Below are 27,089 nucleotides of genomic sequence, written 5' to 3'. Positions count from 1 at the left end.
CAACCTTGAAATGGATAACGGGTAAGAATGTCATTGTCTCTAAAAAATGAGAATATACAAAATAAAAAAAATAAAAAGATTATCATCACAACAAAAGACAGCCATCAAATCCTCGAATGAAAAAGAGAGAGAAAAAAAACGGCATTTGTCAAAACAATCCCATCTGGAGATCATCATCCAGGTGAAACCATGCATTAGGCAGAAGCAATATTCATCCTTACGTCACCCGAAATAACAAAAGCCAATACTTGGTGGGTTTATAAAAGACACAAAGCTGTGGCTTTCCACTCGTCTTCCACCCTTTTATCTATGCTGAGCTTTCTCCGGGGTTGGCGAGAGAATGCTTGAAGTCTTCAAGTTGTAGTCGGCCGAGCTATGCACTCGAGGATGCCTTCTACTCGAACCTATTGATGTCTGAGAGCGAGTGGAAAAACTTTCCTTAGATCAACGTGTAGCCTCTATTCCCCCGCCACCTAAGTTCCACTATGCCTCGTTCGCGAGACGCATTATTATTATATTCCCCTGCGTTCCAGCGAGCACATCGCTGGCGATCACTCGTATAAAAGGCTATAAATAAACTCTTCAGACCACTATATTTCAAGCTCGCTTTGTCAATGATTCCTTTTCAGCCGCTGACAAAAGCGGTGTTTCTCATAGCTGAAAATGCCTCGACACGGAGAATCTCAACGTCATCTGGATAGTTGGTCTATCGCTTTGGCGATCTTGAGTAGTACAGGAGCAGGTAGACAGATCTTTCGGACGAATACAAACTCTACTTGTTATTTTATAAAAATGTCATTAATTCTATGACTAGGTACTATTGAATCTCAAGACTGCATGGTTTTCTGTCAGTTCTTAGTGTGTATTTCACGAGCAGTGGTTAATAAAAAACAAATGTACAATGAGTACTTCAAAATTTGCCGAGATCTGAAAGGGACTTTCAAAGAACAGATGCAATTTAACAATACACTTCTAGTATGGTCGCTATATCCTACTGGCTTGCAATAAGAAGACAGTTCAACCAACAACGTTTACACGCGTCGAGAATATTACGATAACCCACAGAGCCAATTATATGTAAATTCAAAACTTAAACAGCAATGATATTATACTGGTCTTTTCAACTTTCCAGTGGTCGAAAGTAATAGAACATACAATCATACTTCTTTCCCCAATCTTTAAAAACAAACAACTTACAACCATACTTCATTCGGTTTCCCCAAGGCAGACGCAACAAGTAGACTGCGCCCGACAGGAATTCAAAACTCTAACGACTCAATAAGGAAAGGATCACCCAGCGAAATACGTTGGGACCCCGCTGTTACGGCATCTCTGCATGATAACGGTGATAATAACAGAAGTCTACGATACCCTCCATTCATACGCGGACTTCCCCGAGTCTCCTGCTGGCCAAGGAAGAAGATCTGCGGGAAGCACAACTGACAACCGGATATTATGGTGTCAACGGAGAGGACGACTAAGTGGGGGTATTGTCTACAGAGTCGAGTGCTTCCATGATGGGGGACCTACTTGGGAGCTCTCTCTCAAGCATCTTGTTCACACGAATTTTGAGATAAACTTCCCACGCGTCTCTCTCTCTCTCTCTCTTCTCTCTCTCTTCTCTCTCTCTCTCTCTCTCATCAATACGCGTTAAACACACCTCAGCTCTATACCCACACAATGACTAAACGAATGAACAAAATACTCGGAATTAGAATACAATTGTATTGTAAGAATTAACATGCTACATCACTGTGGGAACTAGCGTACTGTAAAAAAAAAAAATAAATAAATAAAATACTGATGCAGTATGCAGAATAACCACTGAAGGCACATGACAACTCCCTGATGTGACGAAGCTCTAAACTGTATTCACAGACAAAGGATTGTAAATACTATTCATGTTACCATTCTCCATTAAATGTAAGTACCAATAGTTAATCCCTTAAAAATTTCTGAATTCCACAACAAAAATATAGTCTACATACATTAAGCACATATATAAACCAATACACAGGGAAAAGAAGTAAAAAAAAAAAATTATTTCCAGCAAACCATCATTCACGTCTGAAATATTATGTACACCTAAAATATTGATAAAGGGGGTTAATTTGATTTTCACTGATGAAAACGAAAGGGACAAAACTAAACTTGACAGTTTTTTTACTCCTAAAATGCTGGATAGCAACTGAAGGTGACTTCTGAGCCTTACATAAAGACACCATTCCAGTTAAGTTTAAAATTCCCTGTAACCAAATCAGCTTTCTAAATACGTAGTAGTTAGAGGAATCTCATCCACAAAATCTGATGTCTACATCTATTCTGTTTGCATATGCCCAAAGACATTCCCGTGAGAGTGTATTTGTCAACCTGCAGACCGACTTGTAGGCAGAGGGAGCTTGAGGTAATGATTCTAAACAAGGGATATTCCCCCCTAAATTATTACTTTCTAGAATGAGCCCGTGATCTCCCAAAAGTGCGTCTCAACCACAGCAGAAAGGACTCTGAAATCACAAGAGCCTCCAGAATTCTAGGAGACCTCCTGATGAATTGGGCAGAGGTCATCTCACCCAAGCCTAGTGACTTCCCATGGGACTGCAGTACTTAGCCCAACCATCCTATGCAAGTACCAGAACCATACATGCCAGAACTGGTGATAGGCTTCTGAAATCCACAAATGCTACCACGGCCATTAGATGTCACATGCTCATTACTGACCAGCATATGAAGTGCACTGCACAGGAAACCCATGAATGGTTGAATACTGACACACAATGGAAAGAAAGAAAAAGAACATGGGTGGTCAGCTTCTGCTGTGAAAAGTCTTCTGTAAGCTAAGGGGTGCATGTAAGCTCACATAACACTACATTCATCTGTCCCACAGATTCTGATTTATCCATAAGTGAACAGTCCATCATACCCCTTAGATGACCTCTGAAGAAGACTGGACATCCCTTCTTCCCATACTTCTGGCTGTCCAAAGGAGGAAGAAGAAAAGGGGGTCAACACAAGAGTTGGAGGTACAAGGCAGGGTCTCCAAATTTTTTAGTAAGGGGGCCACAAAAATAAGAAGCTTCAATTTCATATATTTAATTATTTCAAACTAAAGTAAAAATGGTTGGTGCCAATTGGTAAACCAAAACTATACCTGTCTTAATTTTCATACAACCACACTTGAGCTTAAAGTGACTGGCTGTGGCTGATAAAACGGGGATTTATATGGCTTTTGAATATTAGCTGCAAGCTGGATGAAATCATGTGGCACCTTCAACGCTCCCATAGTCTGGGGACCCTGGTATAAGAAGCCCACTTGCTCTTCTTTCCATTACTCAGAATATGCCTTTCCCTCCTGGCTTCAACTTCAACAGAGGACATCACCACAACAGGATCATACTGCAAGACTAGGGTTCCAGAACATAGAAATGGGTATTGTTTCACCAACAGCAACAGCCAAAACAGGGGGGGTCACAGCAGAGATCTCCAAAACAGGAGCAAGAACAGCAGCAGCCAGAATGGAACAACAGACCAGAGCCAAAACCATAGCATAGGTATCAATGGAGGTATTTCTAGGGGGGTCCAGAGATGTTCACAATGTCTTCAAAATCTCTCATGACTGCAACAGATCGCCCAGAGCAGCTGTGAAAAACTAACAGATCATAAGCACAGTTGAATTCACTTCACACCATGACCAGAGGCAGACAGATTCATCACCTTTCTCACCAACAACAAAAGACTGAGCGGAATCTTGTCCCACCTGGATGCTCTTCTCACAGACTAGAAAGCATGGAGAGAATGGGCCAGAACAGACCAAGAAGAAGAGACAGAGCCAAGTTAAAGCCTGTGAGGTACCCCAAAAGACACCAATGACTGTAATGGAAACCCACCAGAATTCTTCACTTGTCAATCAGTCTTTTCCCTAAATAATGAACACAAAGAAAAAGGTTCTCAGTCAAGGGTAACTTCAACAACAAAATGCAACCTTTTATCCAAGGATCCTATGCAATCCACAGGCATTCCTCTTCTTAAATGAGTCATTTATCATTCACTATCAATAATATAGTAATAATAAATATTTTAAAAAAAATACTCAACAAAAACTAAGAAAATGGATCCACAACAGCAGAAGCATCCTCGCTATGGAGGAGGGGAAAAAAAAAGGACTTGAAGAATTGTGGGTACCACCTACATCTCACCTAAATGCTCTTAATTAGTTACCTAGTTAACAAGCTTCAACGATTACAACTGACTTCAGGGAATACTAATACTGAATATACAAAAGTCGAGTTGAATTTCATAATGAGTAACATTCTCCATGATGGAGATGAAAATAGATGTTTCAACCAAATGCAGTACTGGAATTTCAAGTTTAGGTCAGGTTATGTTGAATCTTTGTATATCAGTAATACATCATTAATTTGCTCCACGAAATGCATCACAAAAATGGTTAAATCAAATACATTAACTAGAGTCAACCTAAACACCCTATAAATCCCTATGAACAAAACCATTACAACACTATTACAGTAGTACATCACTTGACAGTTCGTTCTTACTGTCTTTTGTAATATATATAATTATATATATATATATATATATATATATATATATATATATATATATATATATAAGATATATATAACATATATACCTACTGTACAATATATTGTATCTGATGAGTGACATCAATGTGCTATATGGACGGGAGGAGAAGGGTGGAGGAAGAGAAGGAACCTACAGGTAAAAGCAGCAGCACTAACATCATGTACAGTATATTTGAGAATGTCTTTTTTAATATTTTCAAACTTTAAATAATCTAATACATACTGTACATTTCATTACTGTATATAATTTTTATACTTAAACAACTTCTTAATGTGATTTTAACTTTATTGAATTTTGTATTTTTATAGCCAAACATTATGTGCACCTTGTAGGCTACAGCTGGACATCTTGTACCAAGAAAATATCACTACTCTATTTTATAGGCTTTTAAATGGTTGTATTCTGTACAGTGCAATACTGAATATTATCTTATACAATTTTAACACTTAATGCTTTTTAGCACTGGTTATTTAGTACAAATTATTGTATTTCTATGGCTACTTAATAATTGTTGGTGACCAGTATCCAATTTTTCACAATTGTTTGTAAAGCCTAAAATGGTGGAGATATTATGAAAGATGAGGTATTACTCTACATCAGGTCTGGTTAGCAGGCTACAGGACGGGTAAAGGTTATGCTGTATTAGAATATGTGCCATGTAACCAAGAATTGTCCTTACCACACCTCCTTCCTTCCTTCCTTATGTACTCTGTGTCTGTTGCTATTGTAATTACACATAAGAACCATGTGTATGTTTCTATAGCAATTGCCAAAAATGCGACAAGCTTTGTTGCCAATGCTATTAGTACAATTCACTCTTTGGTTTCCATCATATATGCATTCTTGCTAGCTAGAGCTGTGTGGACTTCCATAATTCCCTTTCCCTTTTATAAGTTACAGTGCTTTAAGTGAGGTTTGGACAAGGGAAGAGTCAGGGGGGTTTTGCCCCTCTTGGTTGAGTAACCCCCAGTGCTCTAGTTTCCTTATACATGTATATAACGTAGTTAGAATGCATCCATGTAATTTACTCTTAATATTCAATGTTCTGAGTCAAGTTGGGAGGGGTTGAATTGAATATAAGATTTAGGCCAGAGGCCAAGCACTGAGACCTATGAGGTCATTCAGCGCTGAAATGGAAAGTGACAGTAAAAGGTTTGAAAGGTGTAACAGGAGGAAAACCTCACAGTTGCACTATGAAGCAAGTGTTAGGAGAGGGTGGAAAGTCAAGATGAAGAGAGAAAATGAAAGGAGGTACAGCAAAAGGAACAAAAGGGTTGCAACTAGGGGCAGAAGGGACAATGCAAAGAACCTTAAGTAATGCCTACAGTGCACCGCTATGGGGCAAGTTGGGAGGGGGATAATTCGGGTATGCAAATACCCATGGTCATAAACAACAGCCAAGTGCCTAAACTGGATTTAAGAAAGTATGGCAGTAAAATCATTTACGTAAACAGTGTGTTTAGGACAAACATTTTTACACAATGGTTTCCCGGGTGTTCTGAATGACTCTGTTATTTTATCTTATGAAGCAGATGCAGAGTAAGGTGACAGGTAGTAGGTAGATTTGAGAAATCAGACAGTGAAATTGGGCCAGACCTAACCTTTACTAAAACGCTGAGTCCCAGCCTAACTAGACCTTACCTTCCCACCCTGAATTAGGGTGCTTGACAGCAGACACCAACCCCCTCCCCTGTAATAACACTCGCCTTACTAAGACCTGAACTTACTCCCTAAGTAACACTAGCCTGACTAGAACTTACAATCCTAACTGGACTTAGTGCTGTGACCTGACCTAGCTATAGGGGGCCTGACCACACTGGACCGGCAACTCCAGCCCCTCCCCCAACAAACAAAAAATAACACATCATCAAGCACGGGCACCGGGTGGTTTAGAGCAGGTCGAGTAACTTTGACTCTTAAGTTATTGCTAAGAGGCAAAATTACCAGTGACTACCTCAGTCTCCCTACTCTGCATACCTACTACCTTAGCCTATTCGCTAACAATTTGTTCGTGCATTTCACTACTTCTTTTCCCATCATCCCCCAAAAATTCAACATAAGGTAATCTTAGGGAATCCACACGGAATGCAAGGAATGCTCCTGCCAATACGACAGGCACCAGACACTGGGACGTCAAATGTAGGTATTTGGCGGTGTTTATTACTGGCCCCTTGGGGTAAATTACAATCAACCGCCCAAAAATAACAGTAAATTCTTAATAAGAAACCCAAATACTATATGAAAATGTAATTTCCAAAGAAATATCTGACGCGGAGTTAGGATTACCTACGTATAGAGCTACCAAAATCCATACTATTACTATTAGCTAGGCCTAGTCTAGCCAAGTTTTGCAATTCTAAATGTATGACAAACTTAACTTTATCGGTTGTCTAGCCGGTGATAAGCGTTTTTTACGCCTTCTTTCTCGTTAGGCATTATTCTCGATGTCAGTTTTTCTCTCCGTAAAATAGGTAACCATACCAATAACCAGCGTTCCCTCTGGGATTCTCAATAATAGCTGTAAAATAGGCAGTAGGCCTATGGCCAGACACAAATCCCTAAAATGAGTGGAAGCAGGCGAAAAGCATAAGCCTATGGTTCACATAAATGAAGTTAAGTTAGCTAATAATTAGAGCATTGCCAAATCATATTTCGCTACCTACCTAAAATACAAATTGTCATTTACCTTGTATTCTCAGCGGCTCAGGTGCACACTTCACATGCAGGAGTTCAGAATGGGATCATCCACACACAAAATTACACTACATCCATAAAAAGCAAACGGGTTTTGACAAAAACTTTAAATTTGTCGCCGGTAATCAACTCTACAAAGAGCGATATAATATTACGGCGGGTCAGATGACGTAAATGGATGAAACCAAGGACTCTTAAAAATGATGAGATCTCCTTGACCTCCAGGAGTCAGTCCGTCGCCCTTCAAGATTACGTGAATCATCACAGCTAAATTTTATATCAACCTTTATCTTTCATGAAAATTGTTCTAGGCCTCATTCCGATAACTGTTAGTATTAACATAATGGAATAATTTTTTTCTGTTCAACAATAATTGCAGTAGGTGGAAAGTTTTATAACATTTTTCAATGCATTTCCAAATGCAGCTTAGTTGAGTTCAATGATAGTTAAATTTACAAAATTTTCCATGAAATAAATAACATAGTATACAATGTACTTTAGTAGTAGTAGTAGTAGTAGTAGTAGTAGTAGTAGTAGTAGTAGTAGTAGTAGTAGTAGTAGTAGTAGTAGTAGTAGTAGTAGTGACAAATTACTCTCCTCATCTACTTTACGCAGCCATCATACCACAGGCATATATGAAGCTAGTACTATCAATTTTCACCTCACGTGGTATACTGTAAGCATTATACTGTTTGCAGCTTCAGTTTGGTCCCTTTCTGCGTACGCTGTTTACCAGTTTACCTTCATTTCCACTTCCTTTCATCAGTCTTCCCCTCACACCCCTATAACTTTTACTTCACATTGTAAATGTGGGGCTTTCTCCCAGTTGCACCCTTAGTACATCCTTGTACTTCACCTTTATTTCCTATATTCCTGGAGCTCTTTATCTTCTTATCCGACCAATCCAACCCACTCTTTTCACTGTCTTAAGCACTCAATGATTAAAAGTGTCCCCGGTATTTCACAAATCAATCAATTAGTCTCGGTAGGCATGTACTAGTTAGAAATAAGTCATGCATTCTGGATTTTTTTAAGACATGGAAAAAATTTTCTTCTAGTGCACGTTGAACAACTTGGCCAAGTTTACATAATGACAATGGATACCTACACGTAAAGCAGTTGGTCCGGTTGCTGAATAATCACTGGTTCCGCGCAAATTAAAAAACGCCCTACAAACAAACACTTGTTGCTCTTACTTCACATATCATATACTAACGCCTTCATTGTCCCTTAAACTGATATTTCAGAGGTGTGTCGTAGCTGACAATAGGGCTTTCCTTATCAAAGTATTTATCATTCTTGCTGTTAAAAAAAATAAAAAAATAAAATAAAATGATACTGTAAACGATTTGAGTGAACTGGACGAATTTGGGTACTTTGTAAGATTCTTTGCAAGGAATTAAAACAATTTCTAACTGTACTGTTTAACACCCTTGCTTTTTTAAATCTTGATTTAATAGCAAGATCATACTACCCTCAAGTTTCAAGATAATGGAGAGGCAGAAAAACAGCATAGAACTGAAAGTAGGCCACCTTGAGAATAATTTGATGTAAAATCAGTCGTACTTGTGATACTACTGGACAGTATATGCGTAGGGAATTCCATCTCTAATAAGATTTATTTTCTATTGTATGAACAAAACTGAATTAGTTAATGTCTGTATTTCAAAAAAACAAAATATGTACTAAAATATTCCATATGTCAGTTATAATTATGCAAAATGCATATTGACCACAGAAAAATTAATGCTACCTAGGAAGTATTCAATTTTCACATGAATTTGGATGAAGATAAATATATTGCAGCTTCCATAGTAGTTGCCTAGCTCTTAACTCAGTATTGATGAAATGGTTCCTAATATTTGCAACATATACATATCAATGCTAACTACTGAAGACTGGTGAACTTACACTAGCAAAACACTTGAAAATTGTAACAATATAATAACTACTGTACAGGTAATTATAATTCTACTGGTCAGAAAATAAAATTTCCTCAATGCAATTGTACATGTATACTTGTGAATTTGCTTACTGTATAATCTATATGGTTTAATTTTGCTATACTAAGTATAATGTCTTTTATTGGAATTCCAGATTATTTATAGTGAAAGCATTTATAATTCCACCACCACCCATTATACCCTTTTCTGGAATTAGAGCCTGGCACTTTAATGACGTAACTGTAAGTATTAAAATGCATAGTCTTACATAAGTATAGTACATATGTCACTACTGGTTTTACTTTTTTTATGGTATTTCTTTATGTATAAAGTATACAAGATATAGTGAAAAGATACAATTAAGGTCTAGTACCCGCAAAACTTAAAGTTCTATTCCACTACCTAATCTTATGTCCAGATGTGTGTATTTCTATATTATTTAATAAACTTTTGTTTCTTTTCTTTCTGCATTAAACATAGAACACAATGCACCTTAATTCATTGGCAATATATGTAGAAAAAATTCTTTTATAACCGAAGCCATTTACTTTTTGAGAAGATTATAACAAAATCATCTGGGTTTATAGTTTTAATACACAAGAAATTTTATATTAAATTCTGCCCTACACTCTTCTGTACCCACAAAAAGAGATATTTTGACAGTTTAATTTAATAGTTTTTCTCACTTGAAGGTAGGCTCAGACTCAATACAGTCACGGATGTTATCCAAGTTACAAATTATAAAAACGATAAAATTATTCCCATATTTACTCTTTAACACACAAAATTATTTAGTACTGCTTACAAGTTCTCCTACAAGTCAGATTCAAATAAAATCAATAAATGAAATTTAACACTAATATAAAATTAATGAAAACCCAAAAAATTTTTTGCATAGTCTTACCATTCTAGGATTTCTCTCTTCTTTCTCATTACCCAGGACTAAATATTTTGACTGATAAACACAGACACTTAGCTGGTACTACCCTATTGTTTATAAATATTGTTGTACAGCAATCTTACCCAAAGACTTCTTTCATATTTACAGATCTCATGACAACGGTTTGCATAAATTTATGCATAGATCTAGGCATGACAAACAAGGGGAAGCACAAGTGCATAAGAATATTATATTCATATCAAATATCCAACACAGGCTACATGATACAGCAAGGTATCAAGCATTCTAAGGTATTTTGCATAAATGTGGACCTAGAATGAGCAAACAGCTGTGGGTTAAAGTCCAGGTCTGCACACATACCCAATGTTTTTTTTATTTCTTCGCTTCTATTATTATGTAGCCTGTTTGGTTGCTTTGATAAATATCTTCCCATTTTACCTCTAGTAGTACTTATGCTTAACTAGTTTACACTAGAATTTTGTCCAGTGCAATTAACAAAAGTTTGTGTCTGAACTTCAATATTCTATTACCTACACCCATATTTTGGTTTCTTCTCAAATACTAAATGAAAACAAGGTGATGTACTTACTCCAGTTAATGTTGTAAAATGTGTGATTTGCAGTTTCGATGAAAACTGCTTGTCAATCTGTACCACAACATTTTCAAGCAGATAAGTCATACTAAGTGACCTTATATGCAAATAATATATAAAATTTCTTATTTAAATATCATAATTTGCAATTAAAATTTACTTCCGACTATACAAGTTAAGTTTTGAGGAAAGGAAAATGTTCATCTCGTGCAGTGATAGAAATGGGTTTTGGAAATTATATGTGCTAAGGCCATTAAAGCATTAGGATCACAAAGAGGCCCCATTATGGATGAGCGAAGTAAACCCATGCAGCTGTAAGTTTCAGGTAGAACAGTAAAAACAATGCTAGATCACTCGAACTATTTATATAAAGAATGAAGAGTAACCAATCTTGAAATCTCTATAGATATCTGGCTATTTTGTCTATTAGCAATATGGAAGTACAATTCTAACTGCCATTTATTTGAATATTTCTCAAAATATGGTGTAACTTGCTCTTATGACATACTGAAATTATTGACATTCTTTTGTTTAATATAAATAAAATCTTTATAGAAGGGAAACATACTTTTGCTATGGTTAGATTTTAGGAATTATGAAAACTGTACATAATTCAAATACAAGTTAGCAATTAAAAATTCATGACAACATTTCCTTAATACATTTATATTCAACAGATCATTATTGAGCCAAATAGAGAAAATTTCATTCTAGGGACAAGACCTAACCACAGTGGTACTTCTCTCATTGATAATTTTATCATTTTTATAATTTTTTAAATCTTGAGTCAGAGGCCTGTCCCTTACGACGCTCCTGATTGGCTGTTGATAAGCCAGTCACAGGGCTGGAAACTCAGTCTCTCTCGAGAGTTCACATAGGCAGGATGTATGTTCCACCTTTCCTGAGGAATACTTTTGAGACGTATTCCTCAGGAGATGTGGAACATACATCCTGCCTATGTGAACTCTCTCGAAAGACTGAGAGTTTCCAGCCCTGTGATTGGCTTATCAACAGCCAATCTGGAGCGTCCTAAGGGACAAGGTTAGATATCAGATGCACGGTTGATGTGAATCTACCATGATAGCAATGATGCCTAACCACTGAGTACATTTTCTGGCACTTAAGTGTTTTGCAGCATTTTTTTGTTCTCCACATTTTCTTTACTGTATCTTGTCTGAAATTATCTAATAATCATAAACAGAGATGCTAATCAAAAGTTCATTATAAGCATTACCTCTTACTAAATATTTATATAATCACAATTGCACATCATCCCCTGGAAAAGTAGTTTGTGAGAGAGAGAGAGAGAGAGAGAGAGAGAGAGAGAGAGAGAGCACAAATACTCATGAAAACACACTGAATAATGCACATTCATGCTATGTTATGTTTTGAAAAATCCTTTTACAATTACAAATGAAGGGTCAGAAAAAGTTTTCAGTTAAGAAGGAGCCTATGCTAGAAAGTTCACCCCAACCCAATGATGAAAAGTTGCTTGAATTTAAACTGGTCTTTGAATGCCATTGTAATATAGTAGTTTATTACATTAGTTAATCTATACACAGTAAGGACTCAAGGTAGCTAAATGCTCGCTTCCTCGCCCAGAAATAGATTTTTCCTATGTCAAAATCCCTATTATCTTGTTTTCTCCTGAGATTTTCAACAATGTGCATTTGATGGGTACAGGACTTACAGCATCTTCTTGGTGGACACCTCAAATTTGCTAATGCTGCCAACTTTCCCAAATTTTTAGTTTTTTCAAAAGGTTATATATAATAAGTAGAACATTATTGAAGAACAGTTCATTTGTTGGTTACCAGACATGCAGTATATCATCACCATAACAGTAGCACTAAATAAAAATAAAATATTACAACTTGCCCATTTCTAAAGAGAAAAGTAATTTAGTTTTTATGACAAAATTCTCCTATCATTAGCAAGTTTTTTCATACTATAAGCCATACTTTCCCTTTGGCTATGCTCAACCCATACATTGCAAATTCCAATGGTCTAATCAGAATAATATTCCACATTTTATAAATTATTCTATTTTAAGCAGGCAATGTTATGAAATATGAACAACTAAATTTTTATAGATATAAAAATAACAAGGGTAGTTTATAGTGAATATCCCCCCCAAAAATAACAAGACTAATCCTTACAAAAACCTTGAAAATGAGAACTAGGTATGTATATGCTGTATCCCCACAAATTTCCCAATTTCCATCAATGATCTGAAGTTCAAACAAATCTAAGCAGAGAATTACAACCTTTTACATATTTTTTCAGATGAAAAATAGAGGGCACCAATATACAATATAGACTTACAGATTAGTACAAATAAATTTATCTATTAATTTTTAACATTTATCATCTATTCCTACAACTTTCCTTATCCAGAAGACTGAAGCTCCCTTCAAACTACACAAAACTAAGTTTTTATAACCAAGTATGAGACAAGATTTACAATTTTTCAATGTAAAGAGAGGTCAACAATACTTATGGAAGTAACTCATTTCGTGAACTACCTTAATACAATACTCTACAAAAGTAGGCTCCAAAATGAACAGTTTACTATGATACTAGACATTACAAACTTCTACTGCTTTCCATTACACTGATTATTTAATACTGAATTCAAGAGTCTGATAACAATGATCACAATGAGTAAATTATTCAATATCTAATAGCTATAAAAGGAAAAAATTAAACCCACCATGTAAGACTTGAGAACTATTTTTCCCCTTCCAGGTGTGTGCTCAATTCTGGATCCTGGTAAAATCAAAAATATTTTTGGGAGGAAAAGTTTTTCTTTGAATAGCAATTCACAAACAACTAAACAGGTACTTACAAACAGTCCACATACACACCATACTGGATGATTTTCCATATTAAAGTTGAACTGGTGTTCAAGATCTCCTCCCATCAATTTTAAGCACTGTACTTTTGGAAATCTGGAATGCCTGGAAGTATTAAACTCTGCCTGCAATACATGGTACAATAATGTTTACGCAGTTTTCTAGTTTGTCAATCATAGATTTTACAGTACATTATCAAGTACTTTATTGGAATTTCAAAGCAATCTAGTCTCAATCTTCAAAACTAAATTTCAGAGTTAAAAGGCACGAGGCCAGCACTGGTATCAATTATCATTTGGTAAAGAAAACTATATTTTGCCTACAGGCAGGAAGCCTGGAGTAGGTATAGATCTGACCATTTAAAAAAAGATTACTACAGTTTCTTATTAAAAAAGTAGACATGTTGCTACTTTTCTCAGTATCACATAGTGAAGACTAATTTTCATTTATTTTTAAAGGAAGCTAGAATATCAAAAGGATCACTAAGAGACCAGAAGGATAAACATAAGTCAACTTCATAAAAAACAGGGGCATGGTTACTCAGTGACAGCAATAATACTTCAAAGGCTGCATATAAATAACTACTGTGCAATATGGAATACCTACTTATGGCAGTGTTGAAACCTGTATGTGCGGCAAAAGCTTCTTTTTGTGAAACATAGGGAGTTTTTCCATGAAATAAGTGTATGTTTTCAACTTCAGCATTTTTCTGCTCGTACCTTGCAACATTTGGTAGTCAGGAGGACAATATCCACGCCAACATGCTATCCGAAGACATCAAATACATAATGTATGTTCAACTGTTTTACTCTATACATGATTTGATAGGAAAATAATTTCATTTCAACTCTTCTGTATTCTATTTAATAATAGTGGTGTGATATTCATCTTTGGATTGCTGAAGGTAACTTTCAGGATTTAAAATATGGCCACTGACCAACTGTTCTGAAGTTGCCAAAAACACATTTCTTTCCATAAGCTATAATGCTTTTTGAAAACAGCTATTTATCAAGTGTTATTGATGTTAGTCCACTGCATCTCCCACAGTCACCTGGCTTCTCTAGTGGAAAGCAAAGTGGTGATGAGGCGGTTCTTGGTTGGCAGACGGTGTAAGGCATCCCACATGTCACCTACAATGAATAAATCAGCAATCCAGTTACAAAAAGCAAGCATTACAGTATGAAAAAAAATATTTTTAAAAACATTTTTCCACAAGCCCATTCATCATATACTGAACATGATCATATGGAAATTCTTTCATGTTCTCAGGTTCACCAGCTTTTATCTGCAAAACAGGAGGAGGTCTCATTACGCATCCTTAGTAGTTCCTAAGATGGGTCTCAGCCAATAAGCTCACTTTTCTTGTGCAACACGAGTCAGGTAGCGAAGACTTGTGGGGTTGGGGTAGGGCACTCTTTTATGAATAATGCTTTGTATGAAAAGTTTGCTGTGAGGTATAAAAACAATTCCACCACAACCTCACAAATTATAAATAGTACATATATATCTGAATTGCTATTTAGAATGGGGGCTGTGATACTGAATATTATCAGCCCTTCATGTTTATATTATCATTCCTATATTCTTATTATAGAAAACACTACCTGCATTTATGCATGCAATCCATTTTCTTATATTCATTTTAGCTTATCTAACAAAATATACTTTACAGTATTTATATACGTGATATTCATTATTAATTGAAAACTATAATACTATTGTTAAAATGAACTCTTACAGAATTTGACCTTTAAGTGGTTGTAAGGATTCTCACTGGGTTTATTTATTTTTTCTTTTTTTAATGATGACTAAATTTAGTGTATTTTTTCATGCCTCGATGTATAAGATATGGTATTATACATATACATGAGACTATCTTTTTATAACAAGACATGGATCATCTTGAACTTAAAAAATAGTCTTATATGCCAGCAAATATGTCATATGGTTTTGTTTTGTTAGACAATGCCTTGTATTTTTTATATCAATACTATATATCAAGTTTTACTTAAGAAAGAACTTAGTGAAGAATTAATGAAGCTGGTAAAAGATAGCAGGTCTTCTCTCCCACTAAATTGTCTCATCAGCTAGCTAAATGATCTTAAGATTATCCTGTAAGATAAGGGTACAATTGTAAACCAAAGGCTTTTACTTTCATATGATTCCACATCAATAGTACTACCGAGTGTAAATGAAATCAATTTAAACAAAACAATAGATAACCACTTCTGAATAAGTCAGCTTTCACTTACTTAGAGAACCCGCCAGACATTCAGTATGAAGCGCAACTAGGATTGTCTGAGCTAATCTGTCTAAGGACATATTGACTGCCTCACTCTGTTTCTCATTACAGGTTCGTATTCTCTCACACACGGCATCAACTACACTGGTTACATGCTTTGGACACAACACCTGTAAAAAAGTTAAAACAAAATGGTTATCTACACTGAAATAAACTGGAGTCAACAAGAAAATTCAGACAAGGGAGATTTACAATGCCCAGTAGACATATGTACACTACATTTTGTCTGCAGGCAAGTGTCTCCAATAACAGAGGCCTGAAGAACACTTTGTAACAATATCAGGCTAGTGAATTATAAAAGGTTTCAAAAGTTGTGTGTTCACACTTAATACAAACCTACTACTGCACTTTTTATTGAGTTACACAATTTTTAAAATGGAGTCAGCTGACCTTTAATCTCTAAGCTTCCATATCCAACTGATCAGAAATCATTCATAATTTAGTACCTTAAACCACCATTTACATTATGGTCTCTATCTGGAATATGTCCAATTTAATCCTTGTAGGTAGAGGAAAAACAAGTTAGGACACAAACAAGCTTGTCCATTTACCACAGATAAGAAATATGAGTTAAAGCTGAAGACCAAAATAAAATGAAATGATGATAGGGACCTACTGAGCCCTCTACCTCCCTGCTACTGAAATTTTTACTGAACAATGGGCCAAATTACCTAGGTAACGTCCCTCAAGATTTGGTGTTCTGCATGTAAATAAGCAGCTTTTGCTACTACAGTGTTCTTGCCTGCTGTTTCACTTGCTTTGTCTTCTTTTGTCTCCTCTGGTGATTTTCCAGATTGTGTTTCAAAGGCAGGGGTGTGACTTTAATGAACATCAACATACTGCAAAAACTTATAGATCTTGTATCTTCTCTCTGTGATAATATTCTGTTTGGTTGTCTGTTGCTAACATTCAATAAATCTACTTTTGGTATTGTTGACAAAGTCCCACAACGTCAGAGAGAGAGAGAGAGAGATCCCTACATTAACCATAAACTCACTATTTTTAAGTTTAGTATTCAGTAGAGGAACCATGAACTCACTATTTTTAAATTTAGTATTTAATAGAGGAACTATTAATCATCTCCCCAGTAATGGGGTAAAAAACTATACTACTACAGCTGATTTATAATTCTGTAAAAGTCTACTCTCAAAAACCAACCTTTCCTCAAATAGGTTCACCTTGGATATAGAGTGCAAGCAGAGAGAATTACAATTTAGTCCCCAGTCCTTAGTATTAGCCTTTACCTCAAACCCTATTTAGGATGACATCAAACTGCTGACTTGACCTTGTATTAAAAGTGGGGTTATGGTACATGAAAAATAGTAGTTTGTATTTGCTATGTGTGCTCATTATTTTTCTCTACATATATAAACATCTTTACACCTTAAGAGCTATAAGGTATACTGACCTGCTTTTGAGTCATACGATCTCTGAAAGATGGAACACTCTGTAAGGTCTGAATTACAGAAAGGTGAAGCTTTGAGTACTGATCTGAACATTCAGTTTGTACCTTTCCTGGGTTCTTTTCATATAGGGCCTCAACTTCCATTACCTTTGGAAAACTTGATCTTCTGGCAGGAGATTCAAAAGGAGCAGAAATGACTGTTGGTTTATCAAAGAATGGCGATTCAACACACCACCTGAATCAAAACAGATACTCATTAGGTTCTGATTTTCTGATTCATATAAACAAAATTCTGATAAATATTAAACACAATTATAAAGAGATTAAGTGATGATTTACGGTGGATAATCTCAAGTTTAATGTACATTACAGTATATACAATTATCAATTTTGCTGTTACCCATGATGCCTGGGTATAAACTTTTAAAATGTGTTACTGAAAGAATAATATATTTAACATCATATGTACAGTATATAGAAAATATGGTTCACATCATACTTCATAAGAGGAGCAATTGGTGGCACAGCAGTCATTGGCAATGATACACCAGGTAAAGGATTAGTTAATGGTGCCAGTGCTAAATGTGAAGGGGCACCCTGATTTCCCTGCAACCACCACACCACTGTACTAACGAGAGCATCTGGTGGCTGTTCACATACTTCGCCACTGCCTGAAAAATTATTACAGGGCTGATTATTAAACTCAAGTACTTCACAGAGGTGATTATTAACAAAGGGGTACAAGCAAGATAAGAAAAGCTAAGACCTTTACGCGTGAGCTTGAAATAATAATCGACCAATTATACCACAAAACTTCATCCCTACACTTTTGTTCTGCAAATGACAAATTGCAGGAAAAACTCTTGTTCTTATATGCTTCTGATTCAAGAAACAAGTTACTCAATACTATGCGTTTCTTTCATGGTTGTATCAATTCTAGATTACCTAAGTCATTCACCAAATGCATGAGGTGACAATACTACTACACTAAGCAAGTACTGTGCAACCAATTCAGTTGGATATATGGTGTTGGGGTGTTGTCAGCAGTGGCCAATTTCCATTTATATTCATTTCTTTTCCATACTGGATATAGGAAAATGGGCACACATTGCCTATAGTAATGATGTACAACAGATCCCCTAAAATAATGTGATGTAATTATCATCAAGGAGCAGACCTTGTTATTAGAAAGGATGATTGGTAAAAATAAAAAATTACTAAATTGCAGTATGGATAAATTAAATAATGAAGTATTCATCATACAAAAAACATTAACAATAGTAAAATCAGCTTATTGCACTCACTGTTTATTTACCACAATAGTATAGCAACCTTTCTTCTTTTGCTTGTACCATCTTTGGATTAATTTGCTGCAGTTCTTGAATTAACAACAGAGTAAAAACCTAAAATTAAATTTAACTTCATCACATCTCACTACAACACAAGTTTTAGTTTGTCATAGGATATAAAAACTTTGCTTACCAATGATTGCAAAACATACCAACTTTAGCATACAGTTGTGAAAGTGTTGTTATTAGATTTGCTGTAAAAAGTGGTGCCATTGTTGGTAGTGCTCTCAATGCACCAGCAAAATGTTGGGGTGCTGTTGGAGTAAGTTGAAAATAATCTTGAACTAACCCTCGACATACCTCTCCACTCCATGTACTAAGGCAACACACTTGCTGAAAATGGAGATTTCAATAACTTGCAAGACAGAATTATGTGATTCCTTATAAAAAAAAAAACTATAATTCTCTTATGAAAGCTCATTTTGAGTGGAAGTTTGTGGAAATGAAGGCATGGAAAAGAAACAGGTAATGGAATTTCATAGAAACTGCATCATATGGCATTGAGAATAATGACTAAAAACAATATTTCTAGAATTATTTCATATACTGTATCTAAGATTTTATTATGCATTACATGATACTGTGGATGATGGTTTACAGATATTTCTAAGATTATTTAAAATCTAAAATGTTCTTACACTGCAGTGCAGCATGTGTGATAATGATCTAAAAAAACATTCAAGGCATCTTGATTCTTTGAAAGTATTTCCAAAATGATTATTTGAGAAAAAAGTACTTTTGTTGTTGGAGGAATACTATTACCAAATACAGTACAACAAAGGAAAACACAGTACTGCACTGATAAATACAATACTCCCTTACCTGCATCCACACAGCTGTTGCATCAAGGACTGAAACATTATGAGTAGCAATTGCTAAAGACACAAGGGCAGACAAAATCCGCAGCTTATGTTGTGTGCGTGGATCATGTGTACTTGGATGAAACAAAGTAATGAAGAGAGAATTTCGAGATGCAGCATCAACCATTTTTCCAAGGTATTGGGCCAGCTCCCTTACTACCACCAGTTCCTCCACAGGACCCACAGCCTGTTATAATACCAAGTATAAAGCATAGGCCTGTTCTATAAATAAAATAAGTTCTATAAATAAAATAAGTTCTATAAATAAAATAACAGTTCTATAAATAAAATAACAGCTGTGTAAACCAAACTGAAAGATATGGATGCAAAGTTTTCAAATAACTAAAATATTTTTAATGTTCATATAATGTCACAGATATCAGCAATTGTTTTATTCTGCCTTATTTTGCTACACCTTAGTGGGTCAAACAATAGCATGCTCACAATTGTATAGCATGATGGAGTGTGCAACAACAGAAAAGGTGAAAGGTAGCTCTCCTGTAAATCAGTAGCTGCTTCTACTCATGGAACATGAAGACTGTTTCACAAATATTTAAAACCTTTATTTAAAATGCAAACCATTGTTTTATAATGTTTAAGATAGGGGCAACTGAACTCATAAGTCTTTCAAAATATACTGATAACTTACTTGCCTCACCAGTTGATATGATCAAGAAAACTTGAAACATATCAGTTGTCCCTAAACAGGTCTGTCTAGCATACTACACCATTACAGGACTTTGGTATTTGAAGAAAGGTTTTGAAGATTTACCATCAAAGAGATTATAAAATAATACACTGTATGGTACCAGGCAACTCAACTTAAACTTGACTTCGATGATTAATACTGTCATCAGATTAAAACAGAAGCTCCAATGATGGACAAACGACTGAGAGTCAAATTATGATTAAATACTATTGTGCAACAAGATGAACATGAAAATATACTAGAAAAAAAGGATTATCCAGTATATTATATGGCATTCATGAGCTACAGGATGGGTTTTGACCATCCATATGCAAAATCTTACTAGAAATTGTTGGTTTTCAGTTTGTCCTTCCTTCCTTTTTATGAGTAATTCTCTAACTAAAATCTTCCTTCATATGTAGTTTAGTATTCTTTCACAATGATCCTATCACAAGCTTTGGAGTTCAAAAGTTTGTCTCACCTTCACATGAAATAACTCTCTCACTAAAATCCTACCACAGGCTGTTGGTTTTCATAGTATGTCACTCATTCATGCACAGGAACCCTCTCATTCACTATTAAGTATCAACAAGGCTGCTAAAACACCTATTTCGCAAAACCCTCAATACAATGGTAGATAAATAATTCAACCAGACAGGTGAGTTTACATTCTTACCCCTCAAGGTGCTAGGTGCTCGCTTGTAGTGTTTATTCTTCATAGTGCTATTAGATTTTAGTTAATAAATGACAAACTTAAAAATCTAACAATTAAATAGTAAACTGAAAACAATAAATACATCAGCCAAATTTCTTTCAAGGATTTCATTCCAATCCATACTTGATATTCACTGTTAGTTGGAAACTGAACAATCACATAAAATATTCTTGTGGTCTGCATCCTCAGCATTCAATGACTGGGTCATGTAAATTATTCATTCAATATCCATGGGTCAAATAAATATGAGAAATTTGGCAATGAAACAATATTACGTCAATGTGTATTAACAGAAGCGAAAAGTGTTTTCAAGGATTGGAAAAACTTACTCTTATCTTAGAAGATGAAGAATCTCGGCAGAAAAAAATAAAGTGATCCATGATCTGCAATTGTATGTCCTGTTGATGGGAGACATTGGGCATGTGGAGAATATCCTCTGAAAGATTAATATTCCTTAAATATTGTACACTAAAGACAAGACATAATAACCATATGCAGCTTCAACCATATTTAATAATAAAAAAATTCAAGAATAAAAAGCAATGCAAGCTACAAAGGAATGTTATGATAATTAATACATTCTTAATTTCATTTTGTTTAAAGTCAGTTTAAGTTGAATACATACTGCGTACGCAAATCATAATTTCATAAATGCCTTTCCTTCCATTCAACTTTGTTTCTTCCCTCGTTCAAACACCTATGGATCTTCACCTTTCCTGATCAGGTAAATGACTTCAATCTTTATTAATATGTCCCAGCCTGAACCCTTGTTAACCATACTTGGCTTAACAAAATCAAAAAGAGGTATTCCTATTGCCAATACAACTCAATCCAGTTCCCTTGGATGACTTCATGTAAGTTCTAACTCACTTCTTTTTTCAAGTTCATGACCATGATCATTCTATCTCTCAAGTTTTGTTAACAAGCACTTGTAGCTCTGTCACTTCCTTACTACAGCCACTATGGTAGTCAGTAATACCCAAGCACTGTATACCTTAACAGTTACAGTGGTACCTCGAGATACGAAATTAATCCGTTCCGAGGCGCCCTTCGTATCATGAGTTTTTCGTATCTTGGAACACATTTTACATGTAAAATGGCTAATCCGTTCCAAGCCCTCCAAAAACACCCCAGTAAATTATATTTCCAGGCCTAAAACACATGTCCTAGGGTTACGACGCCAATCCGACAGAAGAAATATGACTCCAAAAAGGCAAAATACTGTACATACTTGAGTAATATTCAACTGCATGTAATGTTCAACCCCATTTTTACTGCATATATTAGGACTTTAGCATATGTCCCTTAGCAATAAGCCTAGCCTATGTTAGCGGTTGCTACTGTAGCCTAGTCTATGATTCTGACATCTAAGCCTAAGAGCTAAAAGCTTAGAATATGCCAATAAAATGTATAAATAATCAGTATGTACTCATTTCAAATAATTATTAATTAATCATTAACTATAATACACAAACAAACAAAAAACAAACCTTCCAATCGATTGTTTACATTCATTTTAATACTTAAAGTTCCAAAGTAGCATCTTATAGCACCTAAGAATCTTCAAAGTAATTTTTTTTTTTTTTTTTTTTAATTCTAGGTACAGTACTGCAGGACTGGCAAAAGTGTCAAGAACCGTTCTTTGCCCGTCTGGGTTCTGTCACCCATGTGAATCCTGACACAATTAGTAGTCATGGATCACTTACTTTTACAATTACCTATCTCACCTTCAAAGCCATGACAGGATCTGTGGTTACAGTCATTCTGTAGGCTATAACTAGTGGCTAAAAACATGTGCATGGTAAGCAAAAGAACAGTTCCACAGAGGAACCTTAACAGGAGCACAGCTCAGGTGTGTCTTCACAAGAGAGGAGCAGCCAAAGTCGGAATCTTGATAAGAAAACTAGATGAAAATTAAACAATATCTCCTACTAAAGGGAGGATGGACAATGAGCCAAGATTGAAGGAGGGAGTGTGACTGAAGACAGATGCATGGTTGTGGTTGGCCCACTTGCAAAATGTGCATGTGGAGGTATTGATACTAATAAAAACAGTACAAACTGGAAGAGACCACAGGGAATGGATGGAAAGTAAAGGCAGAAACCACTGCAAAGAACTATTAAGCAGTACCATCTACAATAAGCTGTGTGGCACAACACAGTAGGTAGTGTTACCTAAAGATATAAGTAACTTTCATTTACCATCTAATGATCTTTGCTCATTTACCACCTGAACGACTTTCTTTCTTTCTTTGATTATTTTTAAAATATACATGATCTGGCAACCTTAGCTACCATCAAAGTTTAAGTAAGAGGCTTTGTAATTTGAGTGAATAATTATATACCCTATTATGAGATATACATAGATGGCTTTTTTGTGAATAAAATAAAGGTTAACAAAGCTCACATAACTTATCATACCCCAATTCACTTGGGTATTAATAAACTTATCTGAATCATAGGGATTTCATTAAACTTCATGTATTGTATTATGTATTACTTACCTAGTTTTCGAAGCCCTTGTTTCACACATGCTGGAAATTCGGTTCTCTTTAATTCACTGAGATCTACCGTCATTGTGGTACAGTCTGTTTATGATCAAGTCACCTGTAACAAAAGTGTTTATTAATCATAATCTATTACAAAGTTCAGTAATGATGCACTGTTTCACAGCACAATTTACCTACAATACAGCCATGCAAATGTTGTGAGAGATGCTCTGGAAATTTTCCACATTCAAAGATCTTTCCTCTTTCAAACCAAGTCTCTTAAGCATAAAACACAGCAATATAAATACCCCTTTACTCATTTTAGTACATTGCCAACCCCAGTATCAAATTGTAAGTGAGGTGATTAACTTGCTGGATCTTTAACTATCACGTGGGCCTACAGAGATACATACGTGATCCTTTGCAGCCCATCTATAGGAAAAGAATATCTTGTAAACAAATGGCTAACTTCTACACAAAATAGTGTATTAACAGAAGGCAAATAACTATTCAAGCTACGAAGTTAATTGGTTTGTTCATATGAATTTATTAGATTTTGGCTATTAGGCCAAGCATTATCTAGGAGGGTAGGAATTTTGTAATCCTGAGACAGAAGTTCTCAAGACTAAAATGGGATCATGTAGTCATAATGGTTAATTGTTAATGACTTAGACAAACAATATGATACACTTAATACTTCAGTGAAGCATAGCAATAAAACTGAAAAAAATAACTCAGTAAAGCTATGAAGAAGGAGATCACAGGGGTTGTGACCCTCCACAAAGAATTAACATTGGCCTGAATGTTGAAAATAATTAGTCCCACAAACAACATTTGTGGATGCTGGGGATTCTGAAAATGATTTAACTAAGGAGGTAAGTGATTTAAATTGTGAAAACCCTACTAGAGTTTTTCTGACCAATTTGGATGTGATTTTGATGAGTCTGACTAGATAGATCCTGAAGGCAACAATTACTTCAAGAAGTTGCTTAACCTCTTCATTACCGAAAGTTTGTTTGGAGGTAGGTGGGTTACCACCATTCAAGTCTACTACACCGCACTGGGTGCATAAAGGTGGTATGCGTAGTACCACCAAAACTCCTCTTTTCAGATAGGGACTTCCAATCATTCTGTAATTTCGGTTTGAAGAGTTTGGAGCAAAATAAACAGTATGACACGATGCCAGACGTATGATGAACCCAAAAAAATATTATTATTGCTTATAGTAGTGTGTAGGCGACAGATGAACTGCGTCTCAACAAAAAATCACAAAACCAGACAAGCGTAAACATGTAATAACTTCTACCCAAGTAAAAAACCAGTTGTATCATCATTTACTGTATTTATTTATTTATTCACATTACATTTTACAAATAAAAGATATTAACACCAGATAAATGAAGGTAGAAATAAAGCCTTATAGTAACTTTATATATATAAAAAAACCAAACCAGAGAAAAAGCGATTTTTTCTGAGGACAAGAAACTTGAAAAATTAGTTTAGATACCCCTGATGCCCCTAAAGTTGTTTTCTGTGATGAAACTAATCTTAGAAAACGTAGAAAATGACATTGACCAATTTTTGAAAGATATACTATAAAATTTGCGATTTCCATATTTATTGGCGGGGCTTTCGCTTTAGTTTTTGCTCTTTTTTTTTGTTATTACGTGCTTATTTACGGTTCTATTTTGATAATACTTTATGTGCATGTTCCAGGTGCGATATAACAACATTCTGTAAGACCGAATTTCTATTCAAGACCGTAGTTTTCTCACCGACCACCAGTGTCCCTTGTACAAGGGACACTGAGTTTCACATTTTTTTTTTCATAAAATCATTTATTTTCCTGTAGGATGATAAAACTAACAGAGAATATGCGTTATTATAGTGCTAATAATACCTGATAATTTCATTAGCCTGTCTTGATTAGTGTATTTTTGGCAAATATTTTTACGATCGGCACCCCTCCAAACTTGAGTCACTACCGAGAGATTCAGTTCGGCAGCAAACGCAATGTTTACATTCTGCTCACCCACCCGGTAAAGAAGGGGTTAAAAATTAAAAAGCCTTTTTCAGGATAATGTCTAATATTTTTTAATTCAACATTCATATTCATTTAAAATATTTGGCTAATCCAATACAACCTCCTTCCTTTGCTTGACGATGGGCAGTCACAGCAGAAAACTAATTTTATGTTTAATGGGGGTCAAAACAGAAAACTAGTTTTATTTTTAGAGTAGGTTGGGAAAGGCCAGGAAGGGGTCCAACACACCACAATTCCCTTTAGGGTTCAAGGAGGCAATACCTAGATACAGTATCAAAGTTCGGCCAACTGATGTAATCAATGAAACTTGGTTTCTTCACAATTTATAACCTAGATCAGGTTAGGAATGATGTTATATTTGGGAAGGGTAGCCTATGCTAGACTGTATCCCTGTATTCTGCTATGTGATTTAGGCTGCAATAGGTGAGTGATAACCTTGGAAAGGAGAGAAGGTCAGTTTCCAGGCAGTCAAGTTAGTTAAGGGAGCTCAGAATGCACTTAGCCTATGCACCTCTGCATTACTGTAGCTAGCCTATAGCCTATAGTAGGAGACAGCCATACGAAGATCATCGTTATTTAATATAATTTCATGACTGAAGAATACAGAAAAAGTTGGTCTTATAATGCAGTACATGTGAGATATACTAATATGAGAAATTTACCATGACAATTAGAAATTTATCGTATTTTGTTAGGATTTTATTTTCAAACCTTAAGGGGCTGGTACTACCTAGTACTTAGGCTAGCACAGTATCTAGCAGTTTTCTTTTTTCTGCAGAATCACATATTTAACAAGCTTAGACATAATCCTTACCACTTAAGTTTGCTTTAGGGAGGCACCAAGAAACCATGAGATAGACTCGAATTGAGGTAGGTACTCCCCCAAGGTTCCTAGGCTATAGGTACCTCACCTCAAAAACCTTTTTACACTAAGTAATAATGATGAATTTGTAAGTTTAAAAACTCATAAAATTAAAAAATGGCTACCCAGTAATCTACTTTCACTACTACCTATTTACTAGTAGTATGTTAAGACTACTTGGTTGAAGCCATAGAGGCTGGTCTGAGCACGTCATCGTATGCTAAGCATTAAGAAACTCTAAAAGAATCGGTTCTCTTTCTAAATGCTTCCTAAACGACATTCCAGTCTCTAACCTATACAATGTACTACGAGAAAACTTAATATTTCATATTAAAGATTAACTATGCAAAGTCAATTCGATATCTCCTACCTGTCCATATAAATCTCTGTGGCAATTTTGAAAGCCCAAGAGACAAGTTGTAAACATACATAAACTAGTAATGTTTCGTATCTTTACGGTCTTGCAATTTGGTAATGTTTCATGACAGCTATCTGGAAACTACTCAGCATAATAATAACCCAAAAGTAGACTATATTAGCTGTATTGCGCATCTTGCGAATTTCTAATCTTGTCCACTAATTTTTGGAAAGTTTCTGGACCCATAGGCTAAAAATCTCTTGCATGCAATTAACCACAAGAAAATAAATTGATACATTAACTGACCTTTGCAGTTGCACAGTTGGCTGATCCAGTTACCTGGTGTTATTTTGGCTGACAAGTGATGGGGTTTTCTTGTTCAACTAAGAGCAGTAACCCCACATGGCCAGTTGTGGGATCAAAACATGGAA

The 27,089-nt window shown here is 35.5% G+C and overlaps 2 protein-coding genes across 4 annotated transcripts in view; both read right to left on the bottom strand.

The window, feature by feature from the left end:
- LOC135216171 (zinc finger protein SNAI2-like) overlaps positions 1-7,677 on the bottom strand; it is a 65,681-nt gene extending 58,004 nt beyond the window's left edge. Inside the window, exon 1 of the mRNA XM_064251298.1 lies at positions 7,289-7,677. The gene's annotated coding sequence lies outside the window, so the exon portion shown is untranslated. The remainder of the gene's footprint in view (positions 1-7,288) is intronic.
- Positions 7,678-12,512: 4,835 nt separating this feature from the next.
- On the bottom strand, positions 12,513-26,812 carry LOC135216170 (integrator complex subunit 15-like). Of its 3 annotated transcripts, none has more exons than XM_064251294.1 (9): positions 26,671-26,812; positions 23,410-23,512; positions 21,236-21,342; positions 19,466-19,690; positions 18,796-18,976; positions 17,794-17,965; positions 17,298-17,529; positions 15,840-15,999; positions 12,513-14,717 (listed from the first exon to the last, which is right to left on the bottom strand). In XM_064251294.1, the coding sequence occupies exons 2-9, from the start codon at positions 23,480-23,482 to the stop codon at positions 14,635-14,637; spliced, it is 1,233 nt and encodes a 410-aa protein (XP_064107364.1). In that variant the 5' UTR covers positions 23,483-23,512; positions 26,671-26,812; the 3' UTR covers positions 12,513-14,634. The 3 variants fall into 3 exon arrangements, with proteins under 3 accessions (XP_064107364.1, XP_064107365.1, XP_064107366.1); XM_064251295.1 differs by lacking the exon at positions 26,671-26,812 and adding an exon at positions 26,253-26,393; XM_064251296.1 differs by lacking the exons at positions 23,410-23,512; positions 26,671-26,812 and having other exon boundaries at positions 19,466-19,720.
- Between the last annotated feature and the right edge of the window lie 277 nt (positions 26,813-27,089).

This window comes from Macrobrachium nipponense, chromosome 6, assembly GCF_015104395.2.
Source record: "Macrobrachium nipponense isolate FS-2020 chromosome 6, ASM1510439v2, whole genome shotgun sequence".
Taxonomy (NCBI): Eukaryota; Metazoa; Arthropoda; class Malacostraca; order Decapoda; family Palaemonidae; genus Macrobrachium; species Macrobrachium nipponense.
This window is presented reverse-complemented; position numbering and strand designations above follow the sequence as displayed.

Excerpts from the sequence above, each read along its gene's own strand:
- LOC135216170 (XM_064251294.1), bottom strand. The coding sequence starts at position 23,482 with ATGACGGTAGATCTCAGTGAATTAAAGAGAACCGAATTTCCAGCATGT. Across the intron at positions 17,966-18,795 it reads ACAACTGTATGCTAAAGTTG|GCAGTGGCGAAGTATGTGAA; the intron begins GTATGTTTTGCA and ends ATAATTTTTCAG. Across the intron at positions 17,530-17,793 it reads CCAATTGCTCCTCTTATGAA|GTGGTGTGTTGAATCGCCAT; the intron begins GTATGATGTGAA and ends GTTTTGATTCAG.